Source organism: Crinia signifera, chromosome 1, assembly GCF_055691185.1.
Source record: "Crinia signifera chromosome 1, ASM5569118v1, whole genome shotgun sequence".
In the NCBI taxonomy this organism is placed as follows: domain Eukaryota; kingdom Metazoa; phylum Chordata; class Amphibia; order Anura; family Myobatrachidae; genus Crinia; species Crinia signifera.
This window is the reverse complement of record NC_139217.1, coordinates 231,692,773-231,716,957: the sequence shown is the minus strand read 5'-3', so window position 1 is coordinate 231,716,957 and position 24,185 is coordinate 231,692,773. Positions and strand designations below refer to the sequence as shown.

At 43.7% G+C, this 24,185-nt stretch overlaps 1 protein-coding gene across 3 annotated transcripts in view; it reads left to right on the top strand.

Moving 5' to 3' along the window:
• The window catches only part of DOT1L (DOT1 like histone lysine methyltransferase), a 159,281-nt gene extending 135,339 nt beyond the window's left edge, over positions 1-23,942 (top strand). The window contains exons 26-28 of one of the 3 annotated variants that reach the window (XM_083179415.1): positions 9,857-9,927; positions 10,026-10,209; positions 20,813-23,942. In XM_083179415.1, coding sequence (XP_083035541.1) covers positions 9,857-9,927; positions 10,026-10,209; positions 20,813-20,837 — 280 coding nt within the window. In that variant the 3' untranslated portion in view covers positions 20,838-23,942. Of the gene's footprint in view, positions 1-9,856; positions 9,928-10,025; positions 10,671-20,812 lie in introns of all 3 variants that reach the window. The other 2 variants (XM_083179414.1, XM_083179416.1) reach the window with 2 other exon arrangements.
• Positions 23,943-24,185: the final 243 nt, after the last annotated feature.

Here is a 24,185-nt window from a genome sequence, read left to right as displayed (position 1 = left end):
TTATTTAATGGCATGCGTAAACAGAAATCAAATTTTTGAGGTTTCTAAAAATCGCACATTATTCAGACCAGGTTCTGATGGGCGAATTTGTCAGAAGCATGCACAGATCATTGCGATCTGTGCATGGTTCTGGTGTAAAAAAAAGATTTAAAACAAAAATGTAAAAAAAAAAAAAACGGCGTGGGGTCCCCCTTCCTGAGCATAACCAGCCCCGGGCTCAAAGAGCCGGTCCTGGTTTCATAAAATCACGGGGCAAAACAAATAGGGGTCCCCAGGATTTTATAAAACCAGCACCAGGCTCAAGGGCCGGTCCTGGTTGCCAAAATATGGGGAACAAAATGAGTAGGGGTCCTGCGTATTTCAAGAACCAGCACTGGGCCCAACCAGCCAGCAGGATAATGCCACACCCGGGGGGAGACTTTTTATACGAGGCCCCCCCGGCCAAAGCATTCATCCCTCTGACCAGTCAGCAGGGGTCCTGGGGAAGTAGGGGACCCCCCCCAAAGAAGGGGTCCCACCTCTCCATGCTGAAGCCCGGGGCTGTCCTCGATGCCCCTGGGCGGTGGGCATCGAGCTGATTATTGTATAAAAAAATAGAAAAACTATTGTGTATTGCTGTGGAACTATGAGTCCCAGCAAACTTGCACCGCATGCAGGGACCTGGAAAACCAAAAGTCCCAGCATGCGGGGCATTAAAGGGCTGTAGTCCCACAGTAGAACAAATAGTTAAATAAATACACTTACGCACTGACTGTAAAACTTTCTCTTTCAATGGTCCTGGTGACACAGCTCAACACTGGGATGTAGGAGGGTCCGAAGGAGCCAGGCACCTATCCTAAAGCTTTAGAGGGTAGGCTCCTCCCCTACTGCATCCCTGGACTCTTCAGTTCGTGTTAGGTGCCCACTGGAGTGGGTGCTATTCTAAAGGGCTGCGGAGCAGCCGAAGAAATAGAGTAGTTAGGGGATTTTTATTATTTTATTAACTATTACCCTAGCTAGGTAGGCACAGTGTGAGGATTTTCATAGTGAATCCTCACACTGCTAGCGCAGCAGGAGCTGACAGAAGCGCGTCCTGTCAGCTATCTGTGCACAGGGTAGACACTGTCTGGTCTCCCTGTGCTGCGCTCATAGCCTCTATTAAGAGGCTGCCTGGGCTCCGGAGTAGCCTGAAACCGGCTCCACAGTTAGGTGGGGATCATGGGGGACAGGCGCTCCGTGATGGCGGCGGCCATTTTATGCGGAGCTTACACGCTGAGCTCCTGACTGAGAGGACAGCAGCGCTGTGACAGGCATGTTCCAAGTGGTCCCCATTTGAGGGGGAGACACTGGAACAAGGAAATCCTACCTAAGGAGCGGCTAGCTGGGGGTGGTTGGCGCCAAGAGGTCACGGACCCCGCAGCAGCAGGGACTTTTGGTCTCTTCCTTCACTCTGACTTTGGCGCCTTTCAGAACGCTTGCAGCGGAGCTGAGCTGGCTTACTGATCCTGGCAGAGTGACTTGGATTTCCTGGGCATCGCTTCCCCGCAGTGAAACCTACAGACAGCTAAGTGACTGGGTGCATTGACTTTGTATAAGCGCTTGTACAATTGTTTGCACTGTGTATATTGAGATATATATATTTTTCACTTGCATCATGTCTGAGCATCAGGCTGTGGTTTTGGGGGAGGGAGCCCTTAGTGCACTGAGCGCGTGCAATGTTTGCACACAAAAGTTTGTCCCTGAGCAGATGGCCAAGGGGGGCTTATGCATTACTTGCGCTGATGTGAGACCCATGGGCAGTGAACACCATAGGGCAGAGCAGAGTGAACCTGCGTGGGCCAGTGCCCTAGGCAGGTCTGTAAACGCTTTGGTGCAGCTTCTGGACAGGCAGAGTGATGTGCTGGTAGAATCACAGAGACCTATGCCATCATCTCAGCAGTCGTCTGGCTCCTTGCCTCTTACCCAGGCAGATCCTGCGCTTATTCAAGTGATGCAGGATACTGCTAAAGGGATCAACAGATTCAGTGAAATACTGGACAAAATGGATGATGTTGCAGGGACCCCTAAAAGGTCTTATGCTATGCCTAATGTGTTAGAGGAGGAGGAAGGAGAGTATACTGACACACCCTGGGACCAGGGTGATGATTTTGAAGAGACCTCTGCTGCTGGTATAGAGGATCTCATTGTAGCTGTTAAACAGGCGTTAAAACTGTCTGTTGAGGATAAGACCCCTGTTAAGGGTGTTTTTAAGCGACAGCGGAAGGAGGCTGTTACTTTTCCCTCAGATGAGGGGTTACAGGAACTATTGGAAGGGGCTTGGAAAACCCCAGATAAGAGGCTACAGATGCCTAAAAGATTCCTTAGTCTGTACCCCATGCCGGAGTCTCATTCTGAACTCTGGGAAAAAGTGCCTGTTGTGGATGCTTCTGTGGCACGTTTATCAAAAGCTACGGTATTGCCTGTACAGGGTGGTGCAGCTTTTAAAGATTCTGTGGATAAAAAGCTCGAGGGAAACCTCAAAGCTATTTTTGAAGGGGTGGGGTTTACCCTGCGCCCCCTTATTGCTTCAGCCTGGGTCTCTAAGGCCATTATAGAGTGGGCTGGTGAGTTATGCACCATGCTGCAGGCTGACCCTGGTGCTTTGCTGGTAGCAGAAAAGATTAAGGCCGCGGCAGAATATGCGGTGGAAGCAGAGGAGGAAGCTCTTAAAATGGCTACCAGAGTGTCCACAGTCTCTATTAATGCCAGGAGAGTGCTCTGGCTTAAGGCCTGGGAAGCGGACAATGAGTCCAAAAAGGCCCTAGAATTGTTAGCTTTCAAGGGAAAGTTACTTTTTGGTTCTGAGCTTGAGGAGATTATAAAACAAGCCACAGGCGGCAAGAGTACGTTTCTGCCGGCCTCCTCAACAAAGCAGTCATCCAGATTCGCTGCTTTTAGGCCGTCCTTTCGGCCCTCCCCTAGAGGTGGTGCGTCCTTTCGGGGACAGTCGTTCAGGGGAAGGTTTCAGACCTCCAGGGGCAAATCTCAAAGGTCCAAGTTTGGCTCTTTCCATAAGAAGCCTGCCTCTAAAGGAGAGGATAAACCCTCCGCATGACTGCCTGGGGATAAGCCCGGCAGGGATAAAGGTGGGGGGGCGTCTCACACACTTCAGGGACGCTTGGGCTTCTCTAGACCAGGATACCTGGGTCTTAGAGATTATTACCCAGGGTTACAAAATCCCTTTCAGAGGGCGCCCTCCGAAGAGGTTCATCCCCACACCCATACCAAAGCAGGCGCTCCTGCGCACAGCTCTGATGAGAGCGGCTCATTCCCTTTTGGAAAAAGGGGTGGTAATTCCGGTTCCCAGGGCAGAGTGGAAGAAAGGATTTTACTCCACGCTGTTCCTGGTGCCCAAACCAGACGGGTCTTTCAGACCAATACTAAATTTGAAGTCCTTAAATGTTCACCTATGGGTAGACCATTTCAAAATGGAGTCTTTGAGGTCTGTTCTCCTGAGTCTGGACCAGGGAGAATTTCTGGCGTCCATGGATGTCCAAGACGCATATCTGCACGTTCCCATTCACCCGGAACATCAGACGCTGTTGAGATTTGCCATAGGAGACCTGCATTTACAGTTCCGGGCGTTACCCTTTGGGCTAGCAACCGCGCCAAGGGTATTTACAAAAATAATGTCTGTGATGGCGGCAGTGCTGAGGCTCAGGGGAATCACAGTAATACCCTATTTGGACGATCTCCTGTTCAAGGCGGAGTCAGCAACCCTGCTGCAAAGTCACTTGAAAGAGGCCATCAGTTTTTTGCAGGCTCACGGCTGGATTTTAAACTTACAAAAATCGCAGTTGGTACCATCACAGAGGATCCAGTTCTTGGGAGTCATACTGGATACCCATCTCCATCGGGTATTTCTCCCGGAGATAAAGGCCAGGGACTTGGTCACCCTAGTTCAGGAGATTCTCAGAGCTCCGAGCTTGTCAGTATGGAGGTGCCTCAAACTCCTGGGGAAAATGGTGGCGTCATTCGAAACGCTTCAATTTGCCAGGTTCCACTCCCGAGTATTCCAATGGAACATTTTGTCAGCCTGGTCAGGAAACACTTTGTCCATGAAGACGGAGTTGATAGTGCTGTCCGCGGACACTCGGGACTCCTTGAAATGGTGGACAGAGGTAGATTCCCTTCAATGGGGTCGGTCATTACAGACCTGGGACTGGTTGGTAGTAACTACCGATGCCAGTCTCAGGGGCTGGGGGGCAGTAGCCCTGGATCTCAGGCTGCAGGGCCTGTGGACGGCAGACGAATCAGTGTTACCAATCAACATCTTGGAGCTGAGAGCTGTCTGGAAAGTGATCTCCTTAGCGGAAGACAGGTTAAGGAACCTCCCCTTGAGGATTCAGACCGACAATGCCACAGCTGTGGCGTATCTGAATCACCAGGGAGGTACACGCAGCAGATTGGCCATGTGGGAGGTGTCCAGAATCTTCCTATGGGCGGAACAGAATGTTCCTGCCATATCGGCTATATTCATTCCAGGAGTGGAGAATATAGAAGCCGACTTCCTGAGCAGGGAGGAGCTCAAGGAAGGAGAATGGAGCCTACATCCTCAGGTGTTTCACCAGATCACGGCAATGTGGGGAACTCCGGATTTGGACCTAATGGCATCCAGGTTCAACCATCAGGTGCCCAGGTTCTATGCCAGAACGAGAGATCCGCTAGCAGAGGCAGTGGATGCCATGACTACTCATTGGCAGGGAGACCTTCTTTATGCATTCCCTCCAATTCCAATGTTAGCGAGACTGTTGAAGAGGGTACAGGACCAGAAGGTTCCGGTGATCCTTGTGGCCCCAGATTGGCCAAGGAGGTCTTGGTACTCGAGGCTTCAGAGGTTATCAGTGGATTCATGGCGTCTACCTCTGAGACCAGACCTGTTAAGACAAGGCCCATTCAATCACCTGGATTCCGATCGATTGATTTTGACGGCTTGGTTATTGAAACCGCCATTTTAAAAAAGAAAGGATTTTCTGACGCAGTAGTGCAGACTATGATAAAAGCCAGAAAAGCTGTTTCTTCGGCAAATTATTATAGAGTCTGGAAGACTTATATTAGATGGTGTGAGAGGCAAAAAGCTCACACATCTCACTTCAAATTATCAAAAATGTTGGATTTTCTACAAGATGGATTTTCTTCGGGCCTAAGCCTTCAGTCGTTGAAGGTGCAGATTTCGGCCTTGTCCATCTATTTTCAAAAAAGAATTGCCATTTTACCGGAGATTCAAACCTTTTTACAAGGGGTATCCAGACTGAAACCCCCTTACAAGCAACCAGTAGCACCTTGGGATCTGTCACTGGTTTTGGATCGCCTTCAGAAGGCACCTTTTGAGCCTTTAAGGTCGGCTGACTTTAAGTTTCTCACGTGGAAGCTAGTGTTTTTGTTAGCAGTAGCATCTGCTAAAAGGGTGTCAGAGCTGGGAGCCTTGTCATGCAAATCTCCCTTCTTAATTTTTCACGATGACAGGGCTGTTCTGAGAACAGTGCCGCAATTTTTACCGAAGGTAGTCTCTGCCTTCCATTTAAATCAGGAGATAGTTCTACCTGTGTTTCAACCCCCAGAGGGTTCCAAGAAAAGGGACAAGTTGAAGACTTTGGATGTTGTGCGTGCCTTACGCATATATGTGGACAGAGTGAAGAGTGTTAGGAAAACTGACACTTTATTGGTACTGTATGACGTACATAAAATTGGTTGGCCTGCATCTAAGCAGACCATTGCTAGGTGGTTGCGTTCTGTGATAGCCTTTGCATACACCAAAGTGGGTAGGCCTGTACCGGCCAGAATAAATGCGCATACCACCAGGTCAGTTGCCACCTCTTGGGCGGTCCGACATGGGGCCACAGCTGAGCAGGTTTGCAGAGCTGCCACTTGGTCATCTGTTCACACATTTGCCAAATTCTATAGATTCCATGAGTTCGCGTCGGAGGACGCATCATTCGGGCGAGCAGTGCTGAGAGCTGCAGACCTGAGCGTACCCTCCCAAAGGACCGGCTCTGGAACGTCCCAGTGTTGAGCTGTGTCACCAGGACCATTGAAAGAGAAAAAGGGATTTTTGTAAGAACTTACCGTTCGAATCCCTTTCTCTGATATGGTCCTGGTGACACAGCGATCCCTCCCTTACGCTCAGTAAGTATGCCAGAATTTCATGATGTTCATGTTAAAATGGTTAAGAGTTAACAGTTTCTGTTATAAAATGTGCATATAATATGTGCAGGCGTTTGTACTGAGTTAATGTATTCCAGTGGCTTTGAAAGATTGAACTGAAGAGTCCAGGGATGCAGTAGGGGAGGAGCCTACCCTCTAAAGCTTTAGGATAGGTGCCTGGCTCCTTCGGACCCTCCTACATCCCAGTGTTGAGCTGTGTCACCAGGACCATATCAGAGAAAGGGATTCGAACGGTAAGTTCTTACAAAAATCCCTTTTTATTACACACGGAGCCCATTCATCCAATACTCACCTATGTTGCCACGAAGAATTGTCCAGTAGTATCCACTTGGGTACCTGTGGAGAGAAAACATACTCCCCGGACGTCTTCAGGGCTTCTCCGGGACCCCTGCACCGCTGTAATAATGCTCCTGACTTCTGTTTACTTCTGGGGCTCTGCCCCCCGACTGGCACTTAGGCCCACCAGCCAATCATAGTCCGGCTTTGGGAAATGCTGGACCATGATTGGCTGGTGGGCGGGTCTAAGTCCCGGTCGGGGGGGGGGTGAGTGTGTTTTCTTTCCACAGGTACCCGAGTGGATACTACTGGACAAGGGGACCTATGCTTCGTGGCAACATAGGTGAGTATTGGATGAATGGGCTCCATTTGTAATAAAGTTTTACAGTCAGTGCGTAAGTGTATTTATTTAACTATTTGTTCTACTGTGGGACTACAAGTCCCAGCGGGCCCTTTAATGCCCCGCATGCTGGGACTTTTGGTTCTCCAAGCCAAGTGCCATAGCAATACACAAGTTTTTCTATTTTTTTACACAATAATCAGATCAATGTCCAGGGGCATTGAGGACAGCCCCGGGCTTCAGCATGGGCAGGTAAGTTCTGGATGTGGGGGGGGACCCCTTCTTTGTGGGGTCCCCACTTCCCCAGGACCCCTGCTCATGCTGACCGGTCAGAGGGATGAATGCTTTGGCCGGGGGGGACTTGTATAAAAAGTCTCCCCCCGGCTGTGGCATTATCCTGCTGGCTGGTTGGGCCCGGTGCTGGTTCTTGAAATACGGGGGACCCCTACTCATTTTGTTCCCCATATTTTGGGAACCAGGACCGGCCCTTGAGCCTGGTGCTGGTTTTGTAAATTCCTGGGGACCCCTATTTGTTTTGCCCCGTGATTTTATGAAACCAGGACCAGCTGTTTGAGCCCGGGGCTGGTTATGCTCAGGAGGGGGGACCCCATGTCGTTTTTTTTTGTTTTTTTTTAACACAAATCGCACATGTCTGAATGTGTTGATTTTCATGACTGAAAATCGCACATTTTCATGACTAAAAATCGCGCTTTTTTGCCACGAATTCGCATCTCATTAAATATGCAGTTTTGAAGGGAAAAATTTAAATTCAAAAAGTGCGATGTGCGGCAATATGGTGCAAATTTGTAAAGTGCGATAAAATCGCATTCTATTAAATGTCACCCTTGATCTCACACAAATATACAAGTGTTACATATCAAATGAATCAGCAGTCTCCTGGTATATCCTAGTTGCGTTACTTTATGACGAAGACATATTTTCGCCAAAAAGATGCCAGACACTGTCGGTTCTTACGCCTAAGAATTGGTTACTGTTCAAATGTAGGCTCCACATAGAATTATGCCATTTTCACCCGATTCCGACAGATTGGTGGGAGAAATCAGCCCAAATCACATGTGTCTATGCACATCGTAGTCGGAGGTTGGACCTGTCTGCACATCAGTCATGTGACTAGGACCCCCTGCAAAGCGGGGAATGGTGTTGCATGCGATATATCACATGCAAAAGGACTGCATGCAATCCTGCTGCCTGGGAAGTTCCTGGGTGGCGGAAGGAGGATGAGATGGCCATACACTGCTGCAACTTCCCTCAGTAGTGTATGGCCACCTTAACTTTTCTCCTAGCAGGTAAAATATTTTATTCCCACACACCACCACCTGTGGCTTCTTCCATTGCCCACTTAGTAATATAATAAAGTTAGGTTGGAGGCTTTGAACTGGACATAAGGTAGCATCAAACATGCCACAGTGCACTTATTATAACTGTTCCATTGTGAAGAAAAACTTGTGTAAATATAGCAAGAATTCAGCTGCTTGCTTTAATTTTTGTTTTGTTTGTTTTAACTTCAAGCTGAACTAAATAGAATTATTTGCTATGAACTAAACACAACCTTTTCTTATTTAGTTAGTTGAAGAAAAGTTTTCTATTACTAGATTTTTTATTTTTTATTATTAACCTTTTTAACCAATGCTGTTTTATTTATTTATTTAATTTTACGCATCAAAATATCCTGTTGATCTGACTTGTCCGCACAATGCTTCAGGGTCGTCTGTATTTGGCTGCCAGTAAACTCTGCAGCCAAATGCGAATGACCTGCCATCAGAAAATGTGAATCCTGATAACTCGGCAGCAATGTAAATTTGGCAAGTTCTCGGTCAAAAATACAGCCGATCGCGGCCAAAGACATTTGTAGCAATTCATGTTGCATGTCTGACTTAACGGCCGAGTTTCGTAAATTTCCACCAGTGTTTCTAGGATGCACCAGGAGACACTTCTGATTCATTTGATATGCAACTAGTCAGCTCACTCACTCTGGATTTCTCCTGTTGAGAAACAAATGCTGCAAAATGGGGTCATGATAACTAGTAGTGCTGTTAAATAGTGCTCATTACTATGGTACCTTCTAAAAGAATGATTGTGCCCCCACAGTGTCCAGAAAGTAATGATAATGTGATAACTTTGATTCTTCTTGTCTTTCTTCATTGCTTTGCTCTCTTCACAAATTAACTAGCAAATGTAAGCAGACTAGACTCACCACAGGTGGAAATTTGCAGTACTTTGATATAAAGTTTTATTTTTGCCCTGCCTTGCACCGTGTTCATTCTATATATAATCTTGAGCAATTTAGTGTCATGGGACAAAAACCTTCTGAAAAGCAGAAAAGTCTCCAATAGCAACTAATAACTAGCTATTTTCAGGTGTATTCCATAAAATGATCGATAAAAGCTGATGGTATTAGGAGTGTTGTCCACTTTTCCACTTTTTAGAACATTTAATGCATTTCCCCCAATGATCACTTAACTTCCAAATGCACAAGTCACTGAAGTCTCCCCTTGTAACCATACGAGCCATAATTATAGGGCATTCCAGGTGTGACTCTGACCAATTGGAATTTTAGATGTGGCATTTTTGTGTTTAACCCCTTCAGTGGCACTCCCGAGAATTTTCCGGGTAATGCTCCAGTGCGTAGACGGGCAAACCCGGAAAATTCTCGGGAGTGCCACTGCCAGTGCTTTCTCTTGCAGGGCAGTGCCGCACTTAGCTTCGGTTGCTGCCGGCCCTTCCTCCCTCCCCCAGCTGTGTGCGGCATGACCTTGTAATCAGGCTGCAGGCAGCCGGGGGCCGGGCAGCGGCTGATGGAGAGTTCAGTGGTGCTGCCCGGACTCGGGGGTTGTAGTGGTGGGTTGTTTTTTTTAGGGAGTGCTCCTCAGAAAAAACTCGCCAAGTGGGGAGCGCGCCCTAAAATAAAAACCCTAAAAAAAAAAGGTATGGAATGCCTCAATCTACCTGTCTGAGAAAAAATCCAATTTATTTCAAAATAGATGTGCCTTCTTCAGTAGTAAAACAAACTTTCATTCCTTTGCTTGCTTCAAACAGGACAGAAAGAAAAAATTCCAGCTTATGCTTTGAAAACAAAGACTCCCCTCAAAGGAGTGAAGGGGAGAGAGGTAAGTACACAAATGATTGTTCTTTCAACCATTTTCATAAATGGTTCTTTTCCTCATCCTCCCATTATTTATACTTCCTTTCCCCTCCACCACTTTAGGTCTGCCGTATCCCAGCAGAAAATCCTCTTGCGAGAGTGTAGGCAAATGGAAATCCACCTTCTCCCCTATCTCTGATGCAGCTCCCAGCCGCACCCCTGACAGCCCTGCTTCACCCCCATGCTACAATACCCATTATCCATCTGGTGATGGAGTCCGTCGAGGTTCTGGGGGTACAAGCCCGGGGTTAGTAAGCAATTTTGGCGATCACACAAGATCAGAAGTGGGAAAGTCACCAGAGGGCAACTTGTTCCTGAGTAAAAAGTTTGCATCTGATGGTGGAAAGAGAGAGGAAAGGGGTCCTGCTTCAAGAGTTGATCGCTCCAGAGCTCCCCGCATTCGGGACAGGGAAGGGGAGGGAAGAGCAGGGACAAATTTATTTATGACACAGGGAAAGGGGGTCTTACTGAATGGGAAAGGGCCTGGCCCAACCCCCCTCCACACACACCACCAATTCTTAAGCAGTCTAACGGCAAACTCCCAGCTAACGCTGCAGGGTGGCCTCACATCAGTGGCCAGCAATTCAGTACTGCAGTCTCTCTTCAGTTCTATGCCTATACATGTAAGCGGGCCACCCGGCCGTCTAGCTAACTCCCATGGTTTGGCCAGCTTCCCAGCTCCTGGAGTGACCGGTGGTACAGTAGGAGGTGAGTGACCCACTCCTCCCAACTGTGCAATAATGTATGTTGGTACAAAGTTCTGAATGCTTCAGTAAACCTGCACTAACTTTAAAATGTGTTTTTTTTTGGTACTTATTTCCTAGCACGGCGCCCATCGCATAAGATTGTATGCCTTAATTAAGGCATACAATCTATACAATTGAAAAGATTTTTAATTGTATGTACAATATCGCATCTTATGGATCTTATGCATTCATAAGATGCTATAACATAAAAATCGTAATAAAACCCCAATTGTTAACGCCACCGGCACTATAAACATCAACCCGAAGCGTGGCAGGCGCGGCGAGCCCGCGAGGGATGGCGGTACGCGTCCTCCGACCTTTTCATACCCCCACTATCCATGTCGGCGTGGAGTTGATTCTATATAGCGTGGCGAGCGGACACGGACTACTTCACATGTATTCCGCATCCGCTCGCCACGTTTCGGGCTCGGTGGCTCGCTACACAATATAAAATCGACTCCACAACGTGGATAGTGGGGGTATGAAAAGGTCGGTGGACGCGTGCTGCCGCCCCTCGCAGGCTCGCTGCGCTCACCACGCCTTGGGTTGGCGTTAATAGTGGGGTGGCGTTAACGGGGGGGGGGGCATTTCACCCATGAGGGGGAGGTTAGCAATTAAAATTGGGGTTTTGGGGGCTTTTTTACATTGGAATCAATGTGAAATGGTCCGTGAGACCCAATTTTACATTTATTCCAATGTAAAAATCTCATCGATTGCGATATCAGCCCGACACATACAATCTAGATCGTGGGCGCCGTGCTAGGAAATAAGTACCTTTTTTTATTTTTTTTCCAGTGCTCTGTTTACATATCTAATGTATGTTATACATGGCGTTAGATTTACTGAAGCTTGCCCATAGCAACCAATCTAATTTTGGCTATCATATCTCCTATTGCATTCTTGAAAGTGGTAGACTGAATCTGGTTGCTATGGATAACACCTCCATATGTCTTTTTTGGGTGCTTTAATAATGCTACCTTTTTTGCTGTTTCTGGCTCCATTAGTATCTGCCAAATATTCTGCAGGTTCTATCACGTAAGATTGAACCTTTTTCTGAAAGCCAAATTGAAGTGTGTTTGTACTGTATGGTAAAATGGTTCTCTGACCACTAGTAGTAATATCACAAGTTTCTATTAAACTGATATGCATTCTCATAATGGTGAGATGTATCAAGCCTTGTGGAGAGGTAACGCAAGAGCAACACATCTGCCTTTTTTCATTTACTGTGCTAGATAAGTGACAGACGGGCAATATTTATTAAGCTTGATAAAGTGTCTGGTTTTTATCACCGGCCAATCAGCTCCTACCTGTCATTTTTCAAATCAAGCCTGTACCTACACAATTGAGAGAGGATTGGCCGATGATAAAGTACCAGCCACATTATAATTTCACTAAACTTAATAAATCTGCCTCTGAATCCGTTAGAACGCTGGTTGGTTGTTTTTGGTAATCTCTACTTCCACTTCTCTTCAAGGCTTGATGCATGCTTGGGTGACTTCTTTACTTTTGATAAACGTGACTGGTTCTCTTTAATAAACAGGGGAATGCCCTTAGGCAGTTTTGTGAAAGTTAGTGATTGTTAAAAGTATTTCAATTTATTTAGATGGTTTCATATTATGGAAAGAAAACACAAATGGTGGACAATAGTGCGCTGTCAGGAAACAACTTTGTGCTCTGTTTCTTCTCCCCTTTTGGTCCGGATTTCAATCCAAGATGGATACCGAGAAACAATGAGGGTAGAAACAAAGATATTTAAACACTCTAGATGGACATTTCTGTCTTCAAGGTTGCACGTGTTAATCCTCTACTGACCTGAATAACAGGCCCTATTTTCCCGTAAAGGTTTCTTTCCTTTCAATTAGCATCAGACATTCCCATAGAGTACAAGCTCACCTTGGCACTGGGCCCTATTTTCATATAAAGGTATCTTTCTCTCCTGGGACCTCTGGATAGCCACAATGGAATTCCACACCAATATGATTCAGGTGAAAAAAACAGGGTTTATTCCAAAGTCCAATGAATACAGATAAAAGGTTTTAAAAAAGGTTTTAAAAAATGGAGGTTTCCACGTGCCACTTCTCCCTCACTCCTTCACCAAACCAATCTCTCCCGGGTATGAGGTAGGTACTTGCCCAAAGATGGTATGAGGCCTAGGATCAGAAGATTGGGTTGGAAGCACTGGAACCATCCACAGACTCCACAGCACCGACGCGTTTCGGACCTGCAAGGTCCTTTTTCAAGGTGTGGAGTAACATGGTGTCTGCACAGGTATTTATACCTGTGCAGACTGACTTAATTGAATTTACAATTAAAAAACATGGAACCGGATCATACCGGAAAGCACACTGTAATATAATACAATGATTAAAAAGCACATTTACAACAAACATAACATTACATAACAACAATAAATACAGACACATTATTACATGAGCGTATTCTAAAAGCATAAGTATACATGGCATCAGAGGGCAGGTAGCGTAAATATTCAATCCGGAGCCTGGATTTCCTTTTCGCCGGTTTGTGCGGCGCCAAACACAGTGCTGCGTGTTCTTCCGCCTTCATAGCGGAAGTGACGTCCGCTTCCGGTCCTTGGTGCGCACCGTCAATGACGTTTGCGGTTCAGAGCCATCTTAAATAGCTCTGTAGCAGACGGAACATAGGCATCCGGTTTTTGAAACGCAAATACTGCTTCCTGTTGCTTCCATGATGTTTTTTTTCCCATCAGAAGCAGCGTGTTTGAACCGCAATTTGGAATGCAAAACCAGGAAGTAGATGATAGCCCTCGATGCTCGATCGTATGACATGTACAATAAAAATGGTTTGTGAACAGGTGCGCACAACACACATGCAGCTTATCCACAGTTTAAGGTGACATCCAATAATCACCCAATAGAGACATATGGCAAAACAAGTGAAAAAACTGAAGAATTAGCGCTTGTGGTGTTCTCAAAATAAAACTCGGTTCATGTGACGATAATCACAAAGAGTTAATGTCACCAAATGCAGATATCCAAGCATAAATGGGATTATTGCTAGTAGGGTCCTCAAATAGTCAGGTCCTCAATGGTGGTATATAATATGAAATGACACAATGAAAGAAAAATAGTGCAAACCTTCTTAGACAAATGAATTTAATAAAGATGTGCACTTACAATTTATATGCTTCATATAAGCATGTAGATAAAAGTCGCTCAAGGCAAGACTGCGGTCCAACAGATGGTTCAGGGGCACAGAACTCACACCAGGTCCGGATACTGGGAGAAGTTGAAACCCAAGAATAACCACAGCCAAGTCCGTTTGCAAGTCCCAACAGGTCCTTCCTCAGCAGCGGGCATTATGTGACACGCTGCTGAGGAAGGACCTGTTGGGTCCGAAATGCATTTGGCGTGTCTCACTGTCTAATCGCTGCAAACGGACTTGGCTGTGGTTATTCTTGGGTTTCAACTTCTCCCAGTATCCGGACCTGGTGTGAGTTCTGTGCCCCTGAACCATCTGTTGGACCGCAGTCTTGCCTTGAGCGACTTTTATCTACATGCTTATATGAAGCATATAAATTGTAAGTGCACATCTTTATTAAATTCATTTGTCTAAGAAGGTTTGCACTATTTTTCTTTCATTGTGTCATTTCATATTATATACCACCATTGAGGACCTGACTATTTGAGGACCCTACTAGCAATAATCCCATTTATGCTTGGATATCTGCATTTGGTGACATTAACTCTTTGTGATTATCTTCACATGAACCGAGTTTTATTTTGAGAACACCACAAGCGCTAATTCTTCAGTTTTTTCACTTGTTTTGCCGATCGTATGACATGTAAGAAAAAACAACAGATATTAACAGTTGAAATAATACAAAAAAGCACATTAATTAAAATTCATTTAAGCATATCATAGAAATCATTTAAGCTCAAAATCCAAATTAAGCCCCAGCGGTGATAGCGTTTTTAAGGTGTATATGGTCTGCATCTCAGTACGTGCCAATTTCACATCACCATCATTCACCCTCCAGTGTGATTTTATCACCTTGATTCCGCAGAATGATACAAGGTGTTTTATGTCACACTGGTGTGTTTTTTTAAAATGTTCCGCTACATTATTAGAATCTACACCTTTTTTGATGTTGCGGACATGCTCCGCCCATCTGGTTTTAAGAGCTCTGGAGGTTCTCCCAACGTACTGTTTCTTACAAATACACTCAAGTAAATATATACAGTTTTTAGTGTCACATGTAATGAAATCATCTATTGTGTAGACTTTTTCAGTTTGAGCAGATTTATAGTTCTGCACACATTTAATAGAACCTTTACAGGAGCGGCACATACTGCACATACCGCACCTGTAAAATCCTTTAGATTTTATTCGTACTAGAGGTGACGGTACATTTATAGCACTATTAACAACAGTATCTTTAATGTTGCGGGCTCTTCTGTACACAAATTTGGGGTCAGAACTGATAACTTTTTCAACTGTTAATATCTGTTGTTTTTTCCTACATGTCATATGATCGAGCATCGAGGGCTATCATCTACTTCCTGGTGTTGCGTTCCAAATTGCGGTTCAAACACGCTGCTTCTGATGGGAAAAAAAACATCATGGAAGCAACAGGAAGCAGTATTTGTGTTTCAAAAACAGGATGCCTATGTTCTGTCTGCTACAGAGCTATTTAAGATGGCTCTGAACCGCAAACGTCATTGACGGTGCGCACCAAGGACCGGAAGCGGACGTCACTTCCGCTATGAAGGCGGAAGAACACGCAGCACTGTGTTTGGCGCCGCACAAACCGGCGAAAAGGAAATCCAGGCTCCGGATTGAATATTTACGCTACCTGCCCTCTGATGCCATGTATACTTATGCTTTTAGAATACGCTCATGTAATAATGTGTCTGTATTTATTGTTGTTATGTTGTTGTAAATGTGTTTTTTAATCATTGTATTATATTACAGTGTGCTTTCCGGTATGATCCGGTTCCATGTTTTTTTTTAATTGTAAATTCAATTAAGTCAGTCTGCACAGGTATAAATACCTGTGCAGACACCATGTTACTCCACACCTTGAAAAAGGACCTTGCAGGTCCGAAACGCGTCGGTGCTGTGGAGTCTGTGGATGGTTCCAGTGCTTCCAACCCAATCTTCTGATCCTAGGCCTCATACCATCTTTGGGCAAGTACCTACCTCATACCCGGGAGAGATTGGTTTGGTGAAGGAGTGAGGGAGAAGTGGCACGTGGAAACCTCCATTTTTTAAAACCTTTTATCTGTATTCATTGGACTTTGGAATAAACCCTGTTTTTTCACCTGAATCATATTGGTGTGGAATTCCATTGTGGCTATCCAGAGGTCCCAGGAGAGAAAGATACCTTTATATGAAAATAGGGCCCAGTGCCAAGGTGAGCTTGTACTCTATGGGAATGTCTGATGCCAATTGAAAGGAAAGAAACCTTTACAGGAAAATAGGGCCTGTTATTCAGGTCAGTAGAGGATTAACACGTGCAACCTTGAAGACAGAAATGTCCGTCTAGAGTGTTTAAATATCTTTGTTTCTACCCTCATTGTTTCTCGGTATCCATCTTGGATTGAAATCCAGACCAAAAGGGGAGAAGAAACAGAGCACAAAGTTGTTTCCTGACAGCGCACTATTGTCCACCATTTGTGTTTTCTGTGCTTGTTTGGATCTGGGGTGGTAACCCAGGGTGGTATAAGGTGCAGCAGCCAGGTTTGGCGCAGCTACTTTCACATAAATTGTTTTTTCATATTATGGAAAGTCTATTATTGTAGATCTTACAAATCAATTTTCCTTTATCCACCAGGGGACACTGCAGCCTTCATACATTGGGGATAGAGTAGAGATTGGAGTCGGCACTTTAAAATTTTTACACTGGCAGGCTCCTCCCCCTCTCAATCACTCGTCGTAAAATATTAATTTATATATATTTATATATATATATATATATATATATATATATATATATATATATATATATATATATATATATATATATATATAAATAAAAACAGCACTCAGGAGGCAGAGGTAGCAAAAGATAAAGTCTGAATTCAGAGAACAAGCTTTTGGGGTGTGACCCCCTTTATCAGGTACATACAGCAAAAAAAAATATATATATACATATATATATATATATATATCTACATATTAAAAAAAGTATTCAAACAAGGGGGTAGATATATGAAGCAGTGAAAAGTGAGGAGAAGTGATAAAGTGCCTGGTACGTTATCACTGGCCAGTCAGCTCCTGATTGTCCCCTTTTCCAGCATGTAACTTAACAGTCAGGAGCTGATTGGCCATTGAGAAAATACCAGGCACTTTATAACTTCTCCTACCTTTTCACTGCTTCATATATCTAACACCCCCCCCCCCCCCCAACCCCCCTGGTTTTTTAAAACTTTTTTTTAAATATATTAATTTATACTTTACAATGAGGACAGGCAGACGGAGGGAACAAACTGCCTGTGACAAAGGAGACACCTGGTGAGTGTTAGTTCACCACTGCCTCTGCTATATGGCCTATATTCTCTCTCAAGACCATGAACCCATACCTTGTTTACCACAAATACCAAATGTTATACATTCAGGTGGTCATTTTTTTTCTCATTGGACATAAAAAAAAATGCATATATCCATGTACCCATTTGGAAACTGCATCCAGGATCTTCAGTACCAGTTCAGAGCACTGCCCTTTGGCCCCATGAGTTGTTACTTTAATCATGGTCTGCATGGTATCCGAGTTACGTCTACAAGGCATTACGATATACCTCTTTCTCACAGAACCTTCACGAGAAAAGCTTCTACAAGATGCCTTTTTAGGCCTATCACTTTCTTCATCAGCATGGATGGATATTGAACTTTTAAAAGTCCCACCTGTTGCCTTACCAAAAAACTGCTGTTCCTGGGATTGATTCCAGAGATGGTAGACAAGGTTTTCCTGCTCCTGGACAGGATTCTCTTCTTACAGGACTTTGCTCAGCAGGTTTTGCTGCCCCAAATGGTGTCAGTATGCCTTTGCAGTTGCCTCCTTGGGAAGATGGTAGCTTCCTTCAAAGCTCTGCCATATGACCAATTCTATTCCTGGGGTTTTCAGGTAGATCACTTGGACCAGCGAAGGGGTGTCACTGCCATATGCATTGTTTGGTGAAGCTGGCACTGGAGACCTGTCTCACTCCTTGGTATCTAAACTCCAGAAACTTAGTAGAGGATTTAATGTTTTGAAGATGGGACTGGCAACGGATGCCAGACTATGAGGCTGGGGTGCTGTTGTCTGGGATTGCCAGTTTCAAGGTCACTGGTTGCGACAAGAGACCAAGCTCTCCATATCCTGGAGCTTTTGCCTATGTACTGCTTCTGGGGCATGAGGACCATCTCCTACGAGGATGTGCCATCTGAGTTCAGTCACACAATGCCACAGCTGTGACACCTACTCAACTGTCAAGGAGGGAGTCGCAGAGCAATGTGGGAGGTCTGACCGATTTTACTCTGGTCAGAGCGCCATGTGGTAGGATGGTCGGAGCGCTATGTGGCAGGACTGTCAGCATTCTTCATTCCTGGTATGGATAATTAGTCAGGATGTCAACCCAGGAGAATTGCTTCACCCTAAACATCTTTCAACAACTCATACCCGTTTCACACCAGCCAAAATTCCCAGGTTGGCCCAAGGAACAACCTGGGTCTAGTGCTTGTGTGAAATGGTTACGGGCCAAAATCCCAGGAATGAAGTCCTGGGATTTGAACCCTGCTATCTACCAGGGTTGCTCCTGGGATCTTCCCGGGTTACTGGCTGGTATGAATGGTGCTGGGACATGTCCCTCTTTCTGTTGCCGCTGCTGATTGGCTATGCAGGGCAACTTCCTGTTGTGGATTTCCAGAGACCTACAGAGGCATTATCATCATCAGTGTTATTTAACCCCTAAAAGCCAAGAATGGCTTGGACAAATGAGATGAGGAAGCTTCTAAACATAAGAGGGGGAAAAGGAGATCCGGCGCCACATTACAGGCACTGTTAAGGATGCCCAGATCCCTGGTGTAATCCTCTAAGGGACAAAAGGGTATATTAATTTACCCCAATTTACAGCATCTTTGTTAGACATCATGGCTATTGAATCATGTTGATGAGTAGCCCGGGTCTCCTGACATCAGTCATCCTTACCATGCTTTGGGTAAGGAAGGCTATTACCATGGAAATCCTATGTCTGGAAATCTGTCTCCTTGTGTGAGAAGCACAGACTACCTAAGGCTGTATTTTTAGTCTGTCTCAATTTCTATGCTTTCTTCAAACTGGATTATCAGCAGGGCTTAGGTTGTGTTATCTGAAGGTCCAGGTTTCAACCCTGTTAGTCTTCTTTACCCGACATCTGGTCCCTACTTCCTGAAATCCAATAGTTTCTGAATGGTACTCTTACTGTACAACTTTAGCCACCATTTCCGGCTCCTATGGAAGCATGGGATTTGTCCTTGATCCTATCCTTCCCTCAGTTGGATACAATTGTGCAATTAGGCAGTAGATTTGAGCTTGTTAACCTGGAGGAATGTTTTCTTGCTGGTACTGTCTTCAGCCAAAAAGTTTTCTGAACTGTGTTTTTCACGAGGATAGTGCATAACTGTGGACCCATTTAGATTTCTTACCGAAGGTGGTATCTGCGTTCCACATCAACCAACCGATTATGGTTTTGGCCTTCGCAGGGGATTCCAGCTCCCTGGATGTTGGTACGTGCTCTGCACATCTATGTGGACAGAACAACTGCCTTGCGCAACTCTGATTCCCTCTTTGTTCTCTATAATGCAGCCAAGAGAGGATCGCTTGCCTCCAAACAGACGCTGGCGTGCCAAATTTGCCTGACCATTAAACAGGCTTACCCGGACTCTTCTAAGAGGCTTCCATCAGTTATTTCAGCTCATTCTACTTGTTCAGTGAGGTCTTCATGGGCTTCTGCACGCACGGCATCTATGGCTGTGTAGAGTGAGACACGGCACGTCCGCCCAGTGCTGCTCTTCCTGGTGTGTCCTGAAAGCCTTAGGTGTTGTGGCACAATGCTTCTTCTAGCTTGGTCCCTTACTGTCTTCTCATGCTCCTCCTACTCTGGAGATTCCTTGGTCCCTCTCCTCGGCTCGGGCACATGTTTTGAAGACTGAGGTCTTGGAAGGGGATAGATGGGGAGGATCCTGCCAAACTGTAAGAATTTAAAAATGCTGACTACTTCTATCACCACTCTATCCCCAATGTATGAATGTGTCCCCTGTGAAATTGGAGAAATGGAATTATCGGTGAGTACCAAATTCATGTTTTCATGATATATATTGTTTTATGTAAGAATATGATGACAATAAGCACTTTCTAAAAAAATGTTTTTAACAGTCCTTAAGTGTGCTTTCAGCCAGTGAGACAACTCCATTCTCTGCAATGTTTCTCTCTGAGGGCATGAGGCAACATGAGTGATTATATGATGTGTAGACATTCCGCCAGCAATGGAACTGGCAAAGTAATGCACTTTTAGTTAAAGGGGTTTATTTAGGGCAGATCGCTGCTGTGAAAATTCGCACTTCAACCAATTATCAGATTGGATGTGTGTAAGGATGGTAGCGCGCATGCTTGAAGCCAAACAGTGACAAAAATCAGTGACTACTTTTCAGGGAGGGCGTGTGACGTCGGCTCCGTCCTTGATCAGCTGGTTTCTATTGCAGATTTTTAGAAGCATTAGGACTGCGCACAATAGAAAAATTATTAGATGGTGAGTGAATTCTGTATGGATTTGGAGCTGGCTGCCGATCGGTGAGATTTCTGCAAGCCATTCACATTGGGTGGGAATTCACTCTGTCTGAGCGGCAGCTATCTGGTTGCAGGCCTTTGTAAAATCACCCAGCAGCGATTTGGTCTGAATAACCCCCAAACGCAATGCTCTCTAGATATCTATAGGTAGATAGATATTCTTAAATACATTGTAGGCATATGGCTTTAAATTCCAGAAGTATACTATCCTCAAAAAAAACCTCAGTTCTATCCAATCCATACAACAATGGATTGGAATATGCAATGTTACTGCAAGAGTAAATGGATTTTTATATTATTTTTCTTTCTCTCATCTGCAGGTATCTAAACGTCTACCTCAATTGAACTCACCTATGCAAAGAAAGAACTGCTTTTTTCTTTTCTTTTTTTTTTTTTTTTGTTTTATCTACCTTCCATAAAAAGGTGCTTATCACATTTTGAGGGAGGTAGTTTTCTCCCTCAATCCTTCCTTTTGTAGCTACCACTGGTTAAACATTAAAATCACTTCATCTTTTACTGATCTCTGTGCCAGGACACACACACACACACCATTATTCCACTGTGAATAAGAACTCAATAGCAAAATCTGGGGAAAAAACTATTGTGATTTTTATTTATATATATATAAATATACCTTTTCTTCTTTTTTTTTTTTTCTGATGCCTTTGTTGAAAATTTTTATTGTGGGTTTTTCTTTTGGAGGACAAAGTTCAACCGATGAGCAGAAAACCATAGTGGCACATGCATTTTGGATTCATGTGAGGGGGTACAGCAGTTTTCTGTTATCCCTGGTGCATATTCAGTTGGTGCTAAGCAAAACAAGTTTGTGCCTCAGTAAACTGGTGCTGTAAGTTGTGGTGCTCTTTGAACAGTTCACACTGGAACTATAGATCCATTGTGTTGGTTAAATATGTGCTTAATTTATTGATGACTTCTGTACCTGTATAACCAAAGTACATTTATTCCTAGTAGAATGACAGATTGCTCGGTCTGCTCACAGAATATTACGATCCTCCAGTTTTTTTTGGGAAGTTTGTTTTCCTATTTTGGTTTTGTTTGTGGGTTTCCTTTTCCCCCAGAAAACGAATGGCAGCTAATTTTGTGATTGTAACAGTAGGAACTGTTTTGCCTCAGATTGAGGCACAACAGTTATTGGTAGGCTCAGAAGTGTTGGTAGATGTAAAATGGTGACCTATGACCAGAAGTTGTTAACATTAAGGAAGTTTGCATTTTTCCCAAAAAAATTAAAATACTTGATTTAACTAAAATATATAATTTAAGCTCTAATGCATACATGTACATATATTGTAAATGTGTGTATTTTACATTTGTGTATAGGTACATATATATGTGTATAGACTTGCATATATCTAAATATGTTTATACATCTGAAACTTCTCACAGTAGTACATGAATAGGGGCCAAACATCGACAGTCTCTCTCTAGAAATTTGTGGTGTAACGTGTATGAGCTAAAGTCACAACAAGCTAGGATTTCAGGACAGTATGTAACAAATCCATAGTTGCCAACATGTTAAAATAGTTTCCAATGTCCATTTTTGCTGCTGAGCAGTTTATAACCAGTGTGTGATATTCTCTGCAGACCTAGGGGGCACTACAATCTCAGTTTAGTTAAGTTTAGTGAATTTAATTATGTCACACTTTTGTTCATTTTCTTAACTTCTTTAAGCTAATATTTATTTATAATGTTGACCTAAAAAAAAAAAAAAAAATTCAAACAAGTTAATACTTCATATTTTCAAGAGGATAATACAAAAAAGGGTACTTATGTAATATCTGGGCTCCCGTTTTTCTTATGAGACCGCGTCCCCTCGCGTGGCTCGCTGCGCTCGCCACGCTTCGGGCACGGTGGCTCGCTGCGCTCGCCACACTATATAAAATCAACTCCATGCGTAGTTGGATAGTAGGGGTATGAAAAAATGGGGTGCATTTAACATGGGAGCCCAGATAATACATAAGTACCCAAAAAAGTGACACTTACAAGAACAAACATTTCTAGGGACAAAACTTCAACTTGGGAAGGTGCTCGGACACTAGATATAGTGGGCAACTAAGCAAATCACTTTGTGATTAATTCAGTAAAGTGCTTAGCCCTTTATACAGTAAAGGCTACATTTATAGACCCTTATACTGTATAGTATAGCTGTAAAGTAGGATGTGGATTTAAATACTGTTTCTTTAATCTTTTTGTTTACACGTCTGGTTAAGAAGTTTATTATAAATTTAGATTCATGGGGTTTAGACTTCAGGGCTGGTATAAACTTAACGTTTAATCTCCTTGTGGAAGGGCATGGTGCTAGATTCCTAATTGAGAGATTCTACCTTTTACTCAGAATGTTAAACCCACAAAACCATGGGTATAAATTATGTAACCTTAAAACGCCTGACAATTTGGATTTCGTATTTTATTTTACCTATGGTCCTAAATATATATTTTGGTACTTATATGTTAGTTGGGCGCCCACTAAACTATTTGCTTATTTTTCTGCGTCCCCTCGCGGGACTCGCCACGCTTCGGGCTCGGTGGCTCACTGCGCTCGCCACACTATATAAAATCAACTCCATGCTGACATGGATAGTGGGGGTATGAGCGTAGTAACTATAGTGGGCTCTCAACTAACATACAAGCACCAATATTTTCAATTTCAAAGAAAACACACTTTAATATTTTTACATTAACCATAACTGTTACATCAAAATAATAAATCCGATTACTTTGCAGACATGTTCCATCTATGTTGCTATTGTATTGTTGAAATGTTTCACTCAACAAAACTTGACGCCCCTGCCTAAGACTTTAGCTGAGTTTTAAGTAATTTGTGGGGAGTGTTTGAAACACATACTAAATAGCACATGGGCTGAGCCTTTATAGACCAATGGCTATACAGGTTTTGCTTTCCAAAAATGGTTTTGGTGAAGGAGTATATTGTGCTATTTTACTGGCCTTAACTTGCTTAAAGCAACATTTTACAACTGTTCTCCAAATGAGTGGTTAAAATAATATAAATATATACATATATAAATATATATATATATATATATATGGGTGCTTGGCAGTTTGTATAATAGAATTCAATTTGGTCTATTTTTTGTCTTGAATTAGGAAGATGTTAGATTAAAAACAAATGTTTGTAAGAAACACTTTAAATTCCTTCTTGGTTAGTAATTATTTTGATACTTGCCCTTAATCCTTGTAAGATGTTTCCGATCATCTATCAATGCTGTTTTATCTTCATTTTTGTAGATTGCTGCTTTTGACATTTTGGAAAATGGTAGTAAAAATAAGTTCACCACAGATGTTTTTTTTTTTTTTTAAATCTGTTTATCTAGTGAAGACTGTATAGAAATCCTGTGAAAAAAAAATATTGGCCTGATTTTCTTAACAATTTTCTGAAATTGTGTATAAATAAAACATTTATTTAAATTTCCAGTTTGCCTTTTGCGTTATAATGCACCAAACACAAACACTGAAATCACCGATGTTTGTTTTCTGTAATTGCCAATTCCCACGCGACATGCAGGATGAGCACCCCTGGCAATAAGGAGTCTTATGAAGCCTATGATACCCCTTTCACACTGCACTTGTTAAACGGTATATTGCCGTTTTTTTTTTCCATTTTAAAACGTTTAAGGCTGCAGTGGGAAAGCACCAGAGTTCATTTACCGGTTAAAG